Genomic DNA, 20,391 nt, shown 5'->3' on the forward strand with positions numbered 1-20,391 from the left:
ATTTCATTAGATGCTGAAAAAGCATTTGACAAAATTCAACACCCCTTTATGATAAAAGTCTTGGAGAGATTAGGGATACAAGGGTCCTACCTAAATATAATAAAAGCTATTTACAGCAAGCCGACAGCTAACATTAAATTAAACGGAGAAAAACTCAAAGCCATTCCACTAAAATCAGGAACAAGACAAGGCTGTCCACTCTCTCCATACCTCTTCAATACAGTGCTTGAAGTTCTAGCAATAGCAATAAGACAAAATAAGGGGATCAACGGTATTCGTATCGGAAAAGAAGAAGTTAAGCTCTCGTTATTTGCAGATGATATGATAGTATACATAAGCGACTCCAAAAATTCTACCGAAGAACTCCTACAGCTGATAAACACCTTTAGTAATGTGGCAGGATACAAGATCAACTCCGAAAAATCAGTGGCCTTCCTTTACACTAAGGATAAGAAAACAGAGACGGAAATTAGAGAAGTGTCACCTTTCACGATAGCCACAAATAGCATAAAATATCTTGGGGAAACTCTGACCAAGGAAGTGAAAGATCTATTTGACAAGAACTTTCAGTCTTTGAACAAAGAAATTGAAGAGGACACCAGAAAATGGAAGGATCTCCCTTGCTCCTGGATTGGGAGGATCAACATAGTAAAAATGGCAATTCTACCAAAAGCAATCTATAGATTCAATGCAATCCCCATCAAAATCCCTTCAAAATTCTTCTCAGATCTGGAGAAGACAATAATCAACTTTATATGGAAAAACAAAAAACCCAGGATAGCCAAAACAATCTTATACAACAAAGGATCGTCTGGAGGCATTACCATCCCTGACTTCAAACTCTACTACAGAGCTACAGTATTGAAAACAGCTTGGTATTGGCATAAAAACAGAGAAGTCGACCAATGGAATCGAATAGAAGACCCTGACATTAACCCACAAAACTATGAACACCTGATTTTCGATAAAGGAGCTAAAAGTATACAATGGAAAAAAGAGAGCATCTTCAACAAATTGTGCTGGCAAAACTGGATGTCAATCTGTAAAAGAATGAAAATAGATCCATATCTATCACCATGCACAAAACTCAAGTCCAAATGGATTAAAGACCTCAATATCAGTCAGAACACACTGACCCTTATAGAAGAGAAAGTGGGAAGTACTCTACAACACATGGGCACAGGAGACCACTTCCTACCTATAACACCAGCAGCACAGACATTAAGGACCTCATTGAATAAATGGGACCTCCTGAGAGTGAGAAGCTTCTGTAAAGCAAAGGACACTGTCGCTAAGACAGAAAGGCAACCCACTGACTGGGAGAAGATCTTTACCAGCCCCGCAACTGACAAAGGTCTGATCTCCAAAATATATAAAGATTTCAAGAAACTAGACTGTAAAAGGCTAATCAACCCAATTATAAAATGGGGCACTGATCTGAACAGAGAATTCTCAACAGAAGTTCAAATGGCCAAAAGACACTTAAGATCATGCTCAACTTCCTTAGCGATCAGGGAAATGCAAATCAAGACAACTTTAAGATACCATCTTAAACCTGTCAGAATGGCTAAAATCAAAAACACCAATGATAGCCTTTGCTGGAGAGGTTGTGGAGAAAGGGGTACACTCATCCATTGCTGGTGGGAATGCAAACTTGTGCAACCACTCTGGAAAGCAGTGTGGCGGTTTCTCAGGAAATTCGGGATCAACTTACCCCTGGACCCAGCAATACCACTCTTGCGAATATACCCAAGAGAGGCCTTATCATACAACAAAAGTATATATGCTCTACGATGTTCATAGCAGGATTGTTTGTAATAGCCAGAACCTGGAAACAACCTAGATGCCCTTCAACGGAAGAATGGATGAAGAAAGTATGGAATATATATATTAGAGTACTACTCAGCAGTAAAAAACAAGGACTTCTTGAATTTTGCATGCAAATGAACGGAAATAGAAAACACTATCTTGAGTGAGGTAAGCCAGACCCAAAAAGAGGAACATGGGATGTACTCACTCATATTTGGTTTCTAGCCATAAACAATGGACATTGAGCTTATAATTCGCGATCCTAGAGAAGCTAAATAAGAAGGTGAATCCAAAGACAAACATATAGGCATCCTCCTGAATATTAACCTTCATCAGGCGATGAAAGGAGACAGAGACCCACATTGGAGCACCGGACATAAATCTCAAGGTCCAAATCAGGAGCAGAAGGAGAGAGAGCACAAGCAAGGAACTCAGGACCACGAGGGGTGCACCCACACACTGAGACAATGGGGATGTTCTATTGGGAACTCACCAAGGCCAGCTGGCCTGTGTCTGAAAAAGCCTGGGATAAAACCGGACTCTCTGAACATAGCGGACAATGAGGACTACTGAGAACTCAAGATCAATGGCAATGGGTTTCTGATCCTACTGCACGTACTGGCTTTGGGGGAGCCTAGGCAGTTTGGATGCTCAACTTACTTAGACCTGGATCGAGGTGGGGGTTCCTTGGACTTCCCACAGGGCAGGGAACCCTGATTGCTCTTTGGGCTGAGGAGGGAAGGGGACTTGATTGGGGGAGGGGGAAGGAAATGGGAGGCGGTGGCGGGGAAGAGACAGAAATCTTTAATAAATAAATAAAATGGAAAAAATAGAATAGACAGGTTTATGTAGAAAGACCCTGCTCTCTTCAAACAGCTACAAAACCAAGAAAGTTTTATTGCCATTTTAATCCCATCACAGAAAGTACAGCAGTCTACATAGCTAGAGTCGATGTATAGGATAAGATCTAAATGTCAAGAAGCTTCTTCCATCTCTGCTTTCTTGTGCTATTTCTCTCATCTTGTATTAGTACAATGATTATAGGTACCAGTGTCACTTGAGTGAATGAATCAGTATTGACTTAATGTAGGAAGTTCCTAGATTTCTTTACTCCAGTAATTGATCCTTTGCTTTTTTAAAATAGTCTTTGGAGGATTTGAAGCTATTTTATTTTCTAGTATCTCCAGGTCTTATGTGAAATGTGATTATGTTTACATATGTGCTATAAGTGTTTACATCTATATTTTTACGAATCAACACTTATTTCTAAGCCGTAGAAGCATTTGCTAAAATAATGTGAGTTTATGCTACGGCATGGATGATAATAGAGTACTGGATAAGGTAGTATGTATATGTTCAGAAAGATTTCTTCACAGGAGCAAAGATAGATAAATGGATATGGAATATAGCAAGTTTTTAGTACATTAATGCTGTTTGCTAACTACTGTTGTATACTTGATACCTCATTCTGGCCTGGAATTTTAAGTTTTAAAGAAATTCTTACCAGAAATCTTAAATTGGGAAACTTTATCTCACATGTATAATGAAAAACGTTCACAAGTAGAGAGATTTTGTTTTTAAAAATGTGGTATTACCCCGGCCTATTCTTTGCTGGTAGTGGTTCAAAGTACTATGTGCAGATAGGGGTGTGTGTGCGCGTGTGTACATTTGTGTACATAATATACAAATGTATAAACACAGTGTCATGTGCATAGTGTGTAAACATATATATAACAGACTATATAGATTTATACGTAGCTTTTGCTTAAAAGTGTACAGAATGAGTGTTGGTTAGAAGCATAATTGAAAAGTGAGAAAAACTGAATGTGAGGGCTGTAGAGGTGGTTCAGTGGTTAAGAGCACTGGCTGCTTTTCTAGAAGATCACCCACATGGTAGCTCAAAACAACCTGTCCCTTCAGTCCTAGGGGATCCAACTCCTTTTTCTGGCATCTGGGCAATATATGCAATATGGTACATACATAGACAACACCCTGTACATGTAAAAAATTGAAACACACAAAGCAAACATAAAATTAAAAAATTTGAAGAAAACTGAGTACGTATGCTACTATTTTGAGGAAATGCCTTCATATGCTGATGTTTAGTAGCTCTTTCCCACAGAGTCTCAGACAGACCACCTAACTAGTACTCTAACTACAGTCATTTCATGTTTGAATTATAAGAGTTATAGCTTGCTTAGATAGCTGCATATTTTAGTAGAGAAAACTGAAGCACAGAGGTGTCCGTGACCAAGTTGCTGTAGGCAGGTGGAGATTTCAGTCAGGTTTTACTCAGGCTATGACATTTCTCATGCCCTGCTATCAGATCAGATACATTGGCTCCTTGTTAGCAGGGTTTGATTGTAGGGCCTCCAACTGAAAAAGAATGTTCCATTTCATTTGTAGATGGCTAATTTATAAAAATGAAGAAGAGCAAATTCATATACCCAGATCCTGTTTAAGAATTTAGGCAGGGTAGTACTTTTCCACCACTGATTCCCTTTTCCTCCCTCTAACAGACTTTCCGAATTTTCTCACTATGCTCTGGACCAGGCTGTCCTGGAACTCAGAGATTCTCGCACTTCTTCTGCTCCCAGTGCTGGGATTAAAGGTGTGCACCACTGCACTCACTGTAACGCAAATTCTAGTTGTCCTTAATAATAAAAACCCGGAGTCAGATACTAGGGGGTGAAAGCTGAAGGATCAGAGAAACAGATCAGTCAACCACTAAAGAGTTCTTCCTTTTACCGAATCCTCAGACTGCATCTGAGCTCTTGTCTCCTCCCACTTTATACTGCTCTCTCTGCCCAGCCATATCTTCCTTAACTCTGTGGGGCTGGGATTAAAGGTGTGAACCACCACTGCCTAGCCTCTGTGGCTAACTAGTGGCTTAGCTCTGCACTCTGATCTTCAGGTAAGCTTTATTTGTTAGTTTACAATGAAAATATCACTATAACTCACACTCGGATATTTGTTTTTAACTCCTTTTTAGCCCCTACTGAATGAAATTCTATTACCTCCTCTCTGTACTGTAGTAATTTATTCCCTAATTTTAGCATCAATACAACAACAAAAACCAGTAAATCATAACTCGTGAAAGTATTTATTTGTAATGGTAACACAAACATTTATTTTTAACTTTATAACTGTTTTTAGGCATTTAGAGAAATAGAAATGAGAAAACCAAAAACCAAACAATAATCAACTGGTAATTTTGGACACCCCCCTCCCCCCAATCTAGAATTTCTCTGTGTAACAGCTCTAGCTGTCCTGGAACTCACTTTATAGACCAGGCTGGCCTTGAATGCCTGCTTGAGTGCTGGACTAAAGGTGTACGTGGCCACCACCTGGCTTGAAAACTTTTATTGGAGCCAATTTTTTTCCCAAGACTATTCTATCTTCTTGGGCGACAGTGTCAGTGTATGCTGAGAAAGCAGGAGTTTAAACCAGTATACAATAATTCTTAACCATCTTTTATGTTTATTGCAGGCCTTTTTAGAAATGGCTTCTGAAGAAGCTGCTGTTACTATGGTAAATTATTACACTCCTGTTACTCCTCATCTACGAAGTCAGCCTGTTTATATCCAGTATTCCAATCACCGAGAACTTAAGACTGACAATCTGCCTAATCAGGCTGTAAGTATTATAGGCATCTGTAAGAATAAGTATACAAACGTGGCATAATAATTTAAAATATTATACGTTAGAGAAGAACCACCATATATTTTTATTTTAGTGTACTTTATTATGATTGAATATATAATTTGTTATTACAAGCTTAAAACAGTTTCATTTGGAAACGTAGGAAGTTATTTCATTATAAATGACATTTACTGGGCCATACATGGCGTCACATTCTTGTAATCCTAGCAGTGGGAAACTGGACTACATAGGAAGATACAGAAGAGCAAGCAGTAACGTTTTCTCCCGTCAAATCTGTTTTCACAATTAAAAATAGATAAAGTTCTGTATCTCCTAAGATCACAGATGTCAAAGGAATGCTAAAAACAAATTTAGCCTTTGTTTTGACAGAAAGTAAAAGCTTGGAATTGGCCTTCCAGGGTCTTGTGTGTTTGTCAAGCACTCTACCAGGATCTAGCTAGGGGTGATACTCCTGTTGTGATGTTAAGGAGACAGTTTAAGATGTAAAGAATTTGGTCAGAAATTTTCTTTCAATGAGTTTTGATTCCTTAAGTGAATGTGGAATATTATATAACAACATGATGTTTTTATTTGTTTTTATTTTGATTCAGTTCATGGTGACTTTTGTGTCTTTCCAGATTCATTTAAAGTAGTTAAATAGAAATTTATTTTAACATGAAAAACTTGTCTACAAAACAAGGACATTTTAATAAAGTGTATTTTAACTTTTAAATACCTTTTTAAATTTAAATATAATTACATCACTTTCTCTTTCCTTCTCCTTCCTTCAACCCTTCCCATTTCCCCATTCCTTCTCAAATTCGCAACTGCTTTTTTTTAAAATTATTATTGTTATACATATATTAGTGTGTTTTGTCCATCACGTATACCCCACACTCCGCACACTTCCTCCCTTCGCCCCATTCAAGACAGGATTTCTCTGTGTGCTCTGGCTATTGTGGAACTAACTCTGTAAACCATACTGGACTCGAAGTCAGAGAATCACCTGCTTCTGCCTCTGCCTCCCAAGCACTGGGAGTAAAGCAAGTACTGCCACCTCCTGGGATGCACACAGACACACTAAAACTTACCTAGTCTGTTTAATGTTGCTTCTGTGTATATGATTTCAGAGCTGACCGTCTGGTTTTGGATAACCAGTTAGGGTACATCCTCTTGGGATCTAGCAGCTGCAGGCACAGGTGTTTTGCTCAGTTCACTCCAGCAGACAAAGGGTCTGAGGCTGGCAAAGAAAGTGGGGGGCTAGGGATCTACAGCTCCCAACACATACCATGCTCTAATACAGTGTACCAGGGTTTAAACAAAACAAAATTTCTTATAATATTTTTAAATGTATATACTTAATTTTATGTTTATGAATGTGTGTATGAATGTACACCACATGTGTGTCTGGTGCCCATGGAGATTAGAAGAAGAAAATATCCGGTTGCTTGGAGCTTAAGTTATGGATGGTTGTGAGCCATCATCATGTGGGTACTACAAATTCAACCCAGGTCTTTTGCAAGAGTGACAAGTGCTTTCAATAAATAGCTCAGCCATCTCTCAACCCTCTTCCAAAAGCTTCTGGTTTGTTATTCAAGTCTTGGCTCTCCTGTTGTTTTTTTGTTTGTTTTTTTGAAGAATAAAAATGGGGCTTTATTCTTCCTTAAGATAAGTTTCTTCTGAATTAACTTACTTAATAACCTATTTATTAATCTACTGTTGTCAAACTTGCCTTAGTTTTTCCTGCATGCTCACAATATGCATTTATATACACTTGTTACATTCTTTGTTCATGAATGTTGCTCACTAAGCATGTACTCCAAATCTAGTTTGGACCTGACTTTTCAATTCCATTCCTGTCTTAGTGTGCACTATATAGCCTAATCTATTCAGGAGCAATATACTGTCTCTTTAGAAATTAACTTATTATATGCCTTATAATTATTTTGTTAACTCTTTTTTTTAAAAAAAAAACTGAAATTGGGTTGTTTTGCAAGTTTGGAAATGATTAACATATCCTTCTGATCTTTCATTGTTAAAAATTCTGCTTTGTTTGTTTTCTTTTAAAGTCTTTGAGTAGAATTTAAACATTTTCTTCATGCACGTCATACAGTTTTTGCAGTAGTCTGATTCCTAAGTATGTTAGTATAAATTGTTAGAAGAAAAGATAATTTAATACAAACTTAAAGATTGGATTATGCCAAAGGGAAACAGTGAGAAATCCCAGTTGCTTGGCAACCACAGGCACTGGAATGGCCTAGTTTATTCTTAGATAGCCTTGCTTTCTTGCCAACACTTTTTACTTTCACTTTTGTACAATGTTCAATATGAATGCTAACCAAACATTAAATCAAAATGGAAAGTACCTGTTCCATGTATTTAAAAATGTTGAGTTTTTTGTTTGTTTTTATTCTGAAAACTAGGAAGTGGATAGATTCACATTTCTTCCTTTTTTTGTTCTCTGAGTATCAAGATATACCCCCAAAGCATGCATGCAACTCTCAGCAGTAGACAACTGTTCAAGTCCTTATGAAGTTAAAGTTTCTCAACATGTGGGTCACAACCCTCTGATGGGTCGGACTACCTTTTCATAGAGGTTTCCTAAGACCATCAGAAAACAGATATTACGATTCATAACGGGTACAAAATTACAGTTATAAAGTAGCAAATAATTTTATGGTGGGGGTTCACTACATGAAGAATTGTATTAAACCATTACGAAGGTTGAGAACCATTGATATAAAGTAGTTCCACCTCCTTGATTTGCAGAAAAATTATAATTATTAAATGTAATTGTGTTGTGAAGTACAAAATTTGAAACCTCCTTTGGAGGTTTTCTTGACCTTATTAAATAGTTTATGAATCTGTAGAAATGATTTTGTAAGGATTTTACCTTTAAAATGTTCTCTCAAATAATTATTAAAATTAAAAGACTAGAGTATTCACTCCATGCTGGTCCATGTTTTTGACTTTGGAAATGTATTCTTCACATCACAGATACTTTTGTTGTATTAAGATAGGGACTCACTATGATGCCCAAGTCAGGCTGTCCTCCTACTCCTGTCCTCCTTTATCAGCCTCTAAGTGTGTGCCACCCTGTTCCCTTGGGCACGCTTAAGCTTTATAAAAAATAAGTCTCCCCACTGAAACTTAACACAGTACTTGTGCTTGTTTGATGATACTGCTTCTATTTTCCATATTAATAGTATAATCATTCTAGAATTGTTGGCTCAAATGTCTAAAAATCTTATCCTACAGTAGTAATTTTATTGCCTTATAATTTTAAACATCAGAAGTGTTTTTATCTTCAAACATTTTTTGTTTTGCTTAAATGTTTTTGTTTAGTTAAAAATTGCTACTAAGAACTTGGTGTGGTTACATAATTTATATGCATGTCTGTATTTATATGCATATTTATAACCAGCACTGGAGAAACTGAGGTAGCAAGATTTAATTCAAAATTGACCTTGGCTACACCATGAAACCATATCTTGGTACAAAACAAAAAGCTCAAAATCTTATGATTATAAAAATATATCGGGCTGAAGAGATGGCTCAGTGGTTAAGAGTATTGCCTGCTCTTCCAAAGGTCCTGAGTTCAATTCCCGGCAACCACATGATGGCTCACAACCATCTGTAATGAGGTCTGGTGCCCTCTTCTGGCCTTCAGACATATAGACAGAATATTGTATACATAATAAATAAATATTAAAAAAATATATATCAGAGCCGGGCGGTGGTCGTTCACGCCTTTAATCCCAGCACTTGGGAGGCAGAGGCAGGCGGATCTCTGTGAGTTTGAGACCAGCCTGGTCTACAGAGCTAGTTCCAGGACAGGCTCCAAAACCACAGAGAAACCCTGTCTCGAAAAAAACATATATATATATATAATATTTTTCACTGTCATCTCCTTCAAGTTTTTATGTTCAGAAGTATTTTTCTTTCTTTCCTTCCCCCTTTCTTTCCTCCATCTTTTCATTCCTTCCTTTGCTTCTGCTCCTTCTTCCCCCCATCTCTTGAGCTTTTGATACTTCAGCCTCTGTCTCCTTAGTGCTAGGATTATAGGTGTGTACCACCATACCCCACTTTAAAAGCCTGTCTTCACTTTCTTGCTAGTTATTTAGAAAGCTTGAATCAGTGCTCTGTGAGCACCAGTGCAAATGTATTGAATGTTCTATAGTGACTAAGGCAGTATGCACCATTGAGTCTCTTATTTTTCTCTCAAAGAGAAAAAGTGAAGATCAATAGCACAAAACTACCAGCAGCGACCACTCACGTAGAATTAAAATTAATAGAATGATTGTTGACATCATAAGTAAAGAATTAAGTGAGATCAAATTTGTTTTTAGTTGCACATGCTTTTGATATTTAATCATTTTTACACTAGAGGAATGCCCACTATGATAATGTCTTTACCCAGGTACTCCAGGACTGTAACACCCAGTGCAGAAATAATGACTTATATTTAGCTACTTAAAAAATTCAGCTCCCCAGTTACTGTGGCTGATAGCTGTTTTATTGAACAGGGTAAAATCTGACTTTATCATAAGAATCTGTTGGCTGTAGGATAGCACTGATTAATAGCTTCCATGTCTCTCTTGTGGAGTGTGTAGAATGCAGTTCATACAATATTTTCCTGTTGATTCTAATCTTGATTCTTTTTTGATCGGTACTCTCCACTCCATACACATCAATTCAAATTCAAACGCATGGATCCAAATGGAATCTGAGTTAGTTTTCAAAACTGTAAAAGCACCACCATCCTCATTTTCTAATAAAATCTTACTGAGACGCTCCCAGTGTAGTAAATGAGGTAGATTGTCATGTTTAAAGCAAGACTGGGGGAGGGGTGTCTAGGACCCCACGCTATTAGCTATAAGAGAATAGTTTTGAGAAGTAATAATGAAAACAAAATGTTTGGCTAATTCACATATTGTTGTTAGCGGTGATGTTGCTTTGGGAACTAAACATTGGGCGTTTTTTGTATTATCTGATAGTAAAAAAATTGCATTATATAAAAAACCATTATTAAAATGTTTGTAGACTAGCATTTTTAAAAGGATTGTTGTCACTTCAGCATGTGTACTAATGTTGGAATTTATGCAGAGATTTGTATGGCCTCTGCACACATACAAATTTATGAAGCATTCTGAATATTAAAAAGAGGTTTTCTTCTAACTTGTAAGGAACGAATTAACTGTTTAAGATAGACAAAGAGCATATTCATAGGCAGGCACAGTGGTGCATGCCTTTAATTCTAGCTCATGGGAGGTAAAGGCAGGCAGATCTCTGAGTTCAAGAACACCTGTTCTACATAATGAGTTCCAGACCCTGTTCTGAAAAAAATCAAAATATAAAAGAAAAAGAACAAATACAAGTGTGAAAAAATGGGATTTGCTGACAGGTGGTGGTGGTGCACGTCTTTAATCCCAGAGACAGGCAGATCTCTGTGAGTTCGAGGCTAACCTTTTCCACAGAGTCCCAGGACAGACTCCAAAGCTACATGGAGAAACCTTGTCTCAAAAAACCAAGGTGGTGGTGGTGGTGGGGTTTGTTGAGTTAAGAATACAGAAAGTAAGTAAAAGGCTCCCAAGTTTGAGAAATGTCCTTTTAATTTTAACAAAGTTCATTGTAACAAAAAGCTAAACACTCAAGCATTTCACATTAGAAAATTATAAGCAAAAAATTAAAACTACCATCAATTATTTAAATTAGCAATTCTGTGACTAATAGTTTGAAATTGAATATAGTGTATGAAAATGAAAACCATATTTAATTTGTAAATTTTTTGTTTTGCTGCACACACAATTTTCAAATTATTAACATTCTTAAGTAAATATGGCTAGTATGAAGGAACTTGTAATTTCAGCACTAGACTGAGTTTGAGGCTAGCTGTGTGTTAGGAAATATTATTTTAAGGTGTGTGACTTTTGTTTAGGCTGCATTATTTTTTAACTCTGCGAAGCTGTGAGTCTTTGCCTGTCTAAAACACCTGATGGTCCTAAAAAAGAACTGAATGGCCAATAATGAGGCAAGAGCAAGGATAGGTGGGCCTGAAGGCAGAGAGGATAAATAGGAGAAACAAGGAGAAGGAGCAAGCAGTAAGGGGCAAAAAGAGAACAAGGAAAGGAGTACATCAGGCACCAGCCACCCGGTCACCCTGCCAGCCACGGAGTAAGAAGGAAAGTAAGACATAAAGAAGATGAAAAGCCCAGAGGCAGAAGGTAGTTGGGAAAATTTAAGAAAAGCTGGCGAGCAACAAGCCAAACTAATGCCAGGCATTTTTAAGAATAAGCCTCCATGTGTGATTCATGTGGGAGCTGGGTGGCGGGCCCTGAAAAAGAGTCCAAAGAGCTTAATATCACACAGCACTATGGCTGTATAATAAAACCCTGTCTCCATTGGGGGTGAGGTGCACAAGGCCTCCATCACGCACCAAGAACCATGCACTAAGGAATGCTGAGAGCTAAAGAAAGTCTTCCTTAGGGAAGAGTATACCAATTTTTTTCCAATGCCAGAAGTTCAGCCCTAAATCAGTTAATGTTATACGATCGAGCAGGTGGTACTTACTATCCTTTCACTTCATCTTTAACTAGTGTAAGTTTTGAGGGAGTTACAAATGGAAAAAATACATTTCTCAGGCCTTTTTTTGTGAGTGTATGACCCACCTGGTCCTTCAGTATTGACTGTTTTATGTATACTTCCTACAAATGGGGGTGTGGGTGTTTCTTCTACCAACTAGAATAAGGTAGTGAACACCGGTTTGGGTTGGTGACACAGACCTGTAATCGCATTTACTCAGGAGGATCATGAGTTCAAGGTTTTTTGAGACCCCACATATATTTTAATGCCAGCTCAAGTAACTTAGTGTGACTTTATCTTGAAGTGAAAAAGTACCCCCAAAAAGGCTCAGGTGCCTGTTGTGCATGAGGCCTTGAGTTCAGTACCTATTTCTGGACTCCAAAAAGAAAAACTAAATATTGGTACATTACTCCTGCCATCTGTAGGTCCCGTTTGTGTTTTGCTCATTGTCCTAATAATACTTGGTATAGTTAGGTTCATGTATGCATTCCGTTTGCTTATGTCTTTCTAGTCATTTTAGACAGATTCTTTTATTTTAATCTGATGTCCTTAACATGGTTGAAAATGAAAGGCAGTTTATTTCCCAAAATGTCCCTCAACTTTTGTTGGTCTTATATTTCCTTTTGTTTCAATTCAGGATATGTTATCTTTGCCAAATACATCTAGAAGTGACACAGTCATGTTTGCTAGACTTCTGTACTATGGAGTTCCTATACTTCTCCTTTTATTCCTTGAGAAGGGTGGTAGGTTGCTTAGCTGTTATTGGACTCTAAAGTCCAAGGATGCTAAAGCCTCTTACATAAAATGGTGTAATAGCTGTATGTACCATAAGCACACATTGCTGTGTATACTTTACATCGCCTCTTAGATTACTTAAAATACCCAGTGCAGCGTGAATACTGGGTAATTAGTTGTTAATACCCAGCACTCTGGAAGGAGGATGACAAGTTCCCGACCAGCCTTAGCTACATAATAACAAGACTTGATTCCAGCAGAAACTCCAAAGTTCTTATTTTATTAGGGAGTGTGTGTATAGATGGAAGTTTTTTCCTTTGTTTAGTTGTCGTGCCTGCAGATATGGAGGGCCCAACTTAGAGGGAAGAAATAATATCTCATTCACAGGCATTTGGAGATATCATAAATGTTGTTCTTTACTAACTGTCAGTTGTTAGCATTATGGATTTAAAAGCATTTCTGTTTATTTTGTGGATGACCTTTGATGCTCAAATTTCTTGGATTGGGCCAGTGGGAATCCTTTCAAGTTGTCTTCTGTATCCTTTTGACATACCACCTTTATAATTTTATTGATTTCTACATTCTGGAAAGTTAACAAAAATACTACAAAATCAAAATTATTTCACACCTGCCTTCTGCAGTTCCTGCCACAGCTCTGAACCAGCTGCTTTTTAGAATTCCTTATTTCATTTCAGTGGAAATATATTAGAAGCTTGCTTGTACACTAACACTCCATGCCAGGCTAACTGAGTGATTAGCCTGATCACATTCTAGCCTCTTGCCCTCTCCACGGACCTCTTCACCCTGCTCAGGTCATCTTCATTGCACTGGCTTCCTATATCATTGTGGGCACCCTTCTAACTCCTTGAGCTCCAGCATGCTCTTCAGGTGATAGCTGACATTAACATTGAAGGTACTTACACACACCCCTATACCCCTTCCCTCCCTTCCTCCCTGCCTCCCTCCCTGTTTTTTAGGTCCTGGTTTCCCTTTGCAAGGCAGCCCTGGCTATGGATTTGCTCCTCTGCTTGTTGATTATATTCTGTGGCAGGCCTGCTTTCCCCACTCACAGACCAGTCATATTTACACTTGTTTTAAGCCATCCAAAGGGTTTAGAACTGAATTGTTAAGCAATAATGCTGGGACTAAAAACATGCACCACTGTTCCTGGCTTTTTCATGTGAGTTTTCAGGGTCAAACTCAGGTCCTTATGCTCATATAACAAGCACTTGATTGGTCAAGCCATCTCCTGAGCCCCATCTTTAAAAAAAGAAAGACCGATCAAGCAAATTGAAAACTTAAATTCTATAAGTTGGGAGATGTGCATCCAGATAAAGTATATGGAAACGAGTTTGTTTTATGTCATCTCGGCTTCAGGATCCATTCACTGCTTCTGTGATCAAAAGTGGTAATTTTTCTTTTTTCTTGTTTTGGCTTGTTTTCTAGAGAGCCCAAGCTGCACTGCAGGCTGTCAGTGCTGTACAGTCAGGAAACCTGTCCCTTCCTGGAGCTCCTTCCAGTGAAGGCACAGTGCTACCTGGGCAGAGTCCTGTGCTCCGGATAATTATTGAAAACCTATTTTACCCTGTCACTTTGGAAGTTCTTCATCAGGTAAGAAAGAAACTCTTCTGAAAGAAGAATCGACTATGATTCCCTAAATTTAGTTAACATCTGTTTTTTAAGTTGGGTGTGATAACACAGAACTTTAATTCCAGCACTTGGGTTTTTTGTTTTTCGAGACAGGGTTTCTCTGTGGTTTTGGAGCCTGTCCTGGAACTAGCTCTTGTAGACCAGGCTGGTCTCGAACTCACAGAGATCCGCCTGCCTCTGCCTCCCGAGTGCTGGGATTGAAGGCTTGCGCCACCACCGCCCTTTTGTTTTGTTTTTTTTTTGTTTTTTTGTTTTAATTCCAGCACTTGGGAGACAGAGGCAGGCAGCTCTCTGAGTTCAAGGCCAGCCTGGCCTACACAGTGAGCTACAGCACAGCAACACTACATACAGTAACCTCCTTCTCCCCCTCCCCCACCCTAGATCTGTTCCTTACCAATTTGGTTGATATTTTCTTTTCATTATCTGCTTAAATAATAAAAGACCTACCACCCTGTTGCATAGAAGAAATTGTGTCAGGTATTTTTGACAGCCCCCCCCCCCTAAGTTTCTTCCTTTATTTATTTTGAGACGGGAATTGACCTTTATAGCCCTATCCTGGAAATCACTATTGACCAGTCTGGTCTCAAACTCACAGAGGTATTTGCTGTCTCTGCTTCTTGAGTGCTGGTATTGAACGGTATGTTAATACACCCAGCCTAGTTTGGAATTTGTGATTTACAAAGATGCATCAAAGTGGCAAGGTTTGGGATGTAGCTGAATTGTAGAGCCCATGTGGCATGAAAAACTTTCATGCATGCGGTCTTAATGTTCAGTTCCTCGTACCAATAATTATGATAATGATACCAAACACTGGAGGGAGAACAGTGGGTGAGAAATTCTAATTTTAACCAGATGTAATGGCTTGTTAATAACAAAATCCCACATCAAAACCAACAAAATGGAATTATTCTTCAGAGTGATTACTCTGAAGAGACACCATGACCAAGGCAACTCTTGATAAAAGAAAACGTTGGATTTGGTGCTTGCTTGTAGTTTCAGAGGCTTCTTAGTCTATTATTATCATGGTGCACATACACACTCATAAATAAAAATATTTGGCAGTGCAGTGGTGGTGCACACGTTTAATCTCAGCACTCAGGAGGCAGAGGCAGGTGTATCTGTGAGTTCGAGGCCAGCGTGGCCTACAGAGTAAGTTGAAGATAGACAGAGCTACACAGAGAAACCCTGTCCACCCCCAAATGTGTGTGTGTGTGTAAATTTTGAAGGGAAGTTAAGCTTTAGTACATACACAGATATATGATATGCATTGTTAGGTAATCACTTATATTCAGTGTAATCTTTGTAGATAATTTACTAATAGATGTAAGCTGTCTTATCAAAGATAATCCACTAAATAGGACTAGTGATATTTAAAATTTACAAATGGAGGGTCACCTACTTACATAATTTTTTAGTGAGTAAAACTGAATATACTTTTCCCAATAAAGCCATCCTACTAATCATTCCCAAACAGTTCCACCAACACGGGGATACTCAAACAGAAGCCTGTAGGACCTATAAGAGCCATTGTCTTTCAGACCAACACAGTCCACTCTGGCCACTATAGACTTGTGGCTTATAATGTAAAATGCATTTTATCCAATTTCAAAAGATCCCGTAATCTTTCAGTCTCATGTGGTTCAAGTGGGTCAGGCTCCATCCCGAGGAAGCAGCTGACTAGGACAGTGTTAACCACAGGGTTCTGGCTTTAGCATTATGAAGGGCCCCTGAGTAAAAGGATTGTGGAATCTTTTGCAGTTAAAGAGAACCTCTTAGGCCAGACAAAGTGTTGCAGCTGCCTGGTTCGGGTGGAGCCTTTCCACCTTGAAGCATGGTGTTCAAAAGTCCAAAGTTCAGAGTCTCTTAAGACTAAAGTCTCTAATTTTAATCCCCTATAAAACCAGAAAACAGATTATGTAGTGACACAGAATAACTCCCTAAGGGAGTAATGGAGGCATAGGGAGGAAAAAATAAACCAGAGTAAGACTGAAACCCAGGAGGACTAATTCCAAAAATCCTATAGCTCCATGTCCAGTGTCAGAGAACTTAGATGACTCCATCCCTCCAACTGGGCGTCTCTTACTTGGTCTTGTTTCATTCGCCATGTGCAGCTTTCCTTGGCAGATATCTTACAGCTCCAGCATGTCTAACCTCTTGCTATCTCCAGTGCCGTTCACAACTGTTACCTTCTCAGGGCCTTCGTGTGGGGCCTGTCCTGCCCGCCACACATTTCCTGGCTTCCGTGGTTTCTCCTAAACTCCATAAGAAGATCCCACAATCTTTATTCATGCCTCTTTCACGACTCTAAAGCCAGAACCACATGGATGACACTGCTGTGTTTAGCTGCTCACTTTATGCTGAAGCTAGGCCCCCTTGACCCCTTGAACTACATTTGCAAACAACTTTTGTTTTCCTTTCTTCTCTTTCTCTTTTTTTTTTTTTTTTTTGGTTTTTCAAGACAGGGTTTCTCTGTGGTTTTGGAGCCTGTCCTGGAACTAGCTCTTGTAGACCAGGCTGGTCTTGAACTCACAGAGATCCGCCTGCCTCTGCCTCCCGAGTGCTGGGATTAAAGGCGTGCGCCACCACCGCCCGGCAGAATCCCAAAGTCTTTCACAAAAGAAAAAAAAAACCAGCATGGTCAGGTCTGTCACCATAGTAGTCCACTCCCTGATACCAATTTCTGGGAACCAAGTACCCAAATATCTGAGACTTTGGGGGCATGCTCATCCAAACTACCACACGTGCCTTTGAATCTATATGACTGAAGAATTGTGAGGTGGGTGTGTATATATTCTAACACTGAAATACATCTTATCTAAATTCAAACATTATAAATAAGCTGGGCCCTTAGATACTCTTTTAATTTCCATCATCAGCATTTCAATTTATGGTAGGACTTTTACTCATTTCCCAATGTGTTCTTCGCTATGAATATAAATCATAAATACGGAATTAGTTGTACCAATGTGTTCCTTTCAATAATTGAGTACCAGTTTTAAAATGAAGTGTACCTTGGAAGCGTTTCCTAGGGAATTTAAACAGTGGTGTTTGTAGCTACCGGTGTCCCTCCCTAAAAGTGGTTTAGTAGTTGGTTTCATTATTCTATTAAATTTGTTTTCTGTTTATTGAACAGAGTAGCATTTTAACAGTCAAGACACTGGAGGCTTGAGTTGTAACTGGTCTTTTACTGTTTATTTCATGAAGATAATGACCTCTGTGACCGATCAGCAGAGTATTTGTGTTTGCTTCTGTAATAGTAATAGCTTTTATATATCTTAGAAAAGATAGTTTTGATTCTGTGACTCAACATTGCCACCCCCATCAGGTACCTTAGTCAGTTTCATGAGGTCATGACCTATAGTTAGGTTACCATTTCCCCCAAGTAGTAGCAGACTTTCTTTTTCATATAGAAGATTATGGACTCCTATGTGAGCAGGACTTTTCAATTTTCAAAACTATCAGTTGGAGTAAGACTCAGTCTTTAGTTACAGAAGTCCTTGTTTACTTCTTCCCAGTGCAATGGGAAGTGTTTACCAAAGCTCTTACATATAAGTGTTTCTTCATTTACTTACCCACAGTACCTAACATTATTCTTTAACACCTTGGCTTTTCTGGAACTCTGTCTATCTCTGTGTTTTCTGTTCTCCCGCTTAGCCCTATCTTTACTTCCCTTTCTGTTTCTTGGGCTTGTCATACTTATTCTACAAAGTTCATTGGCGGATTTCCATCATTTGGTCATCTCAAATGTTTTGTCCTTAAAAAGTCTTCATTACTTTAAGTCCGCTCCCTCAACACTGTATCTCATTCACCCTGACTTAGTCATTGGTCTATTGCTGTGAAGAGACACCAAGACCATAGCAACTCTTATAAAAGAAGACATTTAGACATTTAATTGGGGACTTGTTTATAGTATCCGAAGTTTAGCCCCTGATCATCAGTGTGGACCAGGCTGCATGCAAGCAAGTGCTGGACCAGTAGCTAAGAGCTACATTCTGATCTGTAGGCGAAAAGAGAGACCCTGTGCTTGGCATGGACTTTTAAAACCTCAAAGCCCACCCCCAGTGACACTTCATTCAGCAAGGTCCCACCTCTCAGTCCTTTTAATCCTTTCTGGTAGTACCACTCCCTGGTGACTGCATTCAAATATTCAAGGGGGCCGTTCTTACTCAAACCAGCACCCTGCTAGAGGAGTTGGAGCTGGCTTGAATTTTGCTCTAATGTGCATTCTATTTAATCTCACTTCCTCTTATTTTTCTTTTAATACTTATAATATATAACCAAACACGGTTTCCTTTGCCTGTTTATTGCCTTAATAAAGGCAGAAATTTTTATTGCTCTTTAACTTGCCAGTACTTAAAGTATCTTGTAATTTGAACAAGCCTGGTTTTGAACTCCTGTTTCTGCCTCTAAAAGCCTCCAGAAGTAGCTGGTGACTTACAGGGGTGAAATTAATCATTGACTCATTTGATTTCTTGTTTTAATTCACACACTGGTGAGCATCATTGTATCAAACTATCAGTTAATTGCTATTATATCCTTCTGTTAGAATTGTACCATTTGTACATACCATAAAATTGTGGGTGGCGGCGGCACGTGCCTTTAATCCCAGAAATCCAGAGACAGGTGGATTTCTGTGACCTTGAGGCCAGCCTGTTCTATAGAGTGAGTTCCAGGACAGGCTTCAAAGCTTCAGAGAAACTGTCCCAACAAAACAAAACAAATCAAAACAAAAATTTAGTTAAATATTTGAGTACCTGTTGTGTGCCAGGATCATGCATAGGTATTGAGATATTAACACCTTATACTTGTTTTGAGACATTTTTGTCCCAGAAATTTTAATGGAGAAAATTATTTGTATTTTATATATTAATATGACTCATTGATGAGGTAAGAGGATCATGAATTTGAAGCTTGACTGAGCTACAGAACAAGAGATTGTTTTAAACCCTTTTTTTCAGATATTTTCTAAATTTGGCACAGTCTTGAAGATTATCACCTTTACAAAGAATAATCAGTTTCAAGCCCTGCTTCAGTATGCTGACCCACTGAATGCACATTATGCCAAAATGGTAATTATACTTTTTTATTATTAGTCATTTGCTTTGGAGACATCTGAAGAACCTTCGCGTCTCACTTGCTCCAGTTTATCTTGTGTTTAATTAAATCTGCCTTTTGATCATATCATTGTAAGCTGTATTGTTCCCTTCTAAGCTAAAACTTACTGCTTTCCCATTGGAAGCAGCTTTAGTCTTATGTCTCAGATCTCTGAGACCCATTGCTGTTCGTCACATTTAAAATCTGTACTTAAACTTAGCACTCCTCATGCAATCTGACTGCTAAGCAGATATTTGACCTTGTGGTTTCGTTTACTTGTCTCCATTCAGGCAGAGATTGATTTCACTACTTTTATAACCATATTCAACTCTCATTGTTATTGAGCTCTGAATTAGTAAAGACATTAAAACTTAAGAAATATGGTGCTGTTATTTATGTTATTTTTTAAGTGCATGAATCTTTGGTTTTGTTTTAATGAGACAAAATAAAACACATGATCATTAGATACAGCGCTCTTGGAGAGCTTCGTCAACTTTAATTTTGCTTTGTTGTTGTTTGGGAAATACAGCCTTTTCATCTACTGCACCCTCCAGCTGCATGTTCATTATACAGCTGCCATATTCTTTGGGGTTTGTGTCTGTTTTTATAAATTTGACTATTTGTGAAAGCAGACTGTAGCCACAAGTAGCCCACTGGTAATTTTATTATAGTAAAGGGACGGATTACTGATCATTGGTCACAAGTGACTCCCTTTGTGTTTTATTCAAAAAAGCAAGTACAAAAAAAATGGCAAATAATTTACATATATTTATATATTATGATTAGCATACTATTTACAGTGGTATTTCATCAATACCTTATATTCACCCAAATAAATTATACTAAAATGAAATTGAAGCATGAAATTAACGCCTTTAA

At 38.4% G+C, this 20,391-nt stretch overlaps 1 protein-coding gene across 2 annotated transcripts in view; it reads left to right on the forward strand.

The window, feature by feature from the left end:
- Positions 1-20,391, forward strand: part of Ptbp3 (polypyrimidine tract binding protein 3) — a 77,942-nt gene that overhangs the window by 39,003 nt on the left and 18,548 nt on the right. For both annotated transcript variants that reach the window (XM_075967111.1, XM_075967110.1), the window contains 3 exons: positions 5,299-5,445; positions 14,215-14,379; positions 19,377-19,487. In XM_075967111.1, coding sequence (XP_075823226.1) covers positions 5,299-5,445; positions 14,215-14,379; positions 19,377-19,487 — 423 coding nt within the window. The remainder of the gene's footprint in view (positions 1-5,298; positions 5,446-14,214; positions 14,380-19,376; positions 19,488-20,391) is intronic.

Source organism: Microtus pennsylvanicus, chromosome 3 (genome assembly GCF_037038515.1).
Source record: "Microtus pennsylvanicus isolate mMicPen1 chromosome 3, mMicPen1.hap1, whole genome shotgun sequence".
Taxonomy (NCBI): Eukaryota; Metazoa; Chordata; class Mammalia; order Rodentia; family Cricetidae; genus Microtus; species Microtus pennsylvanicus.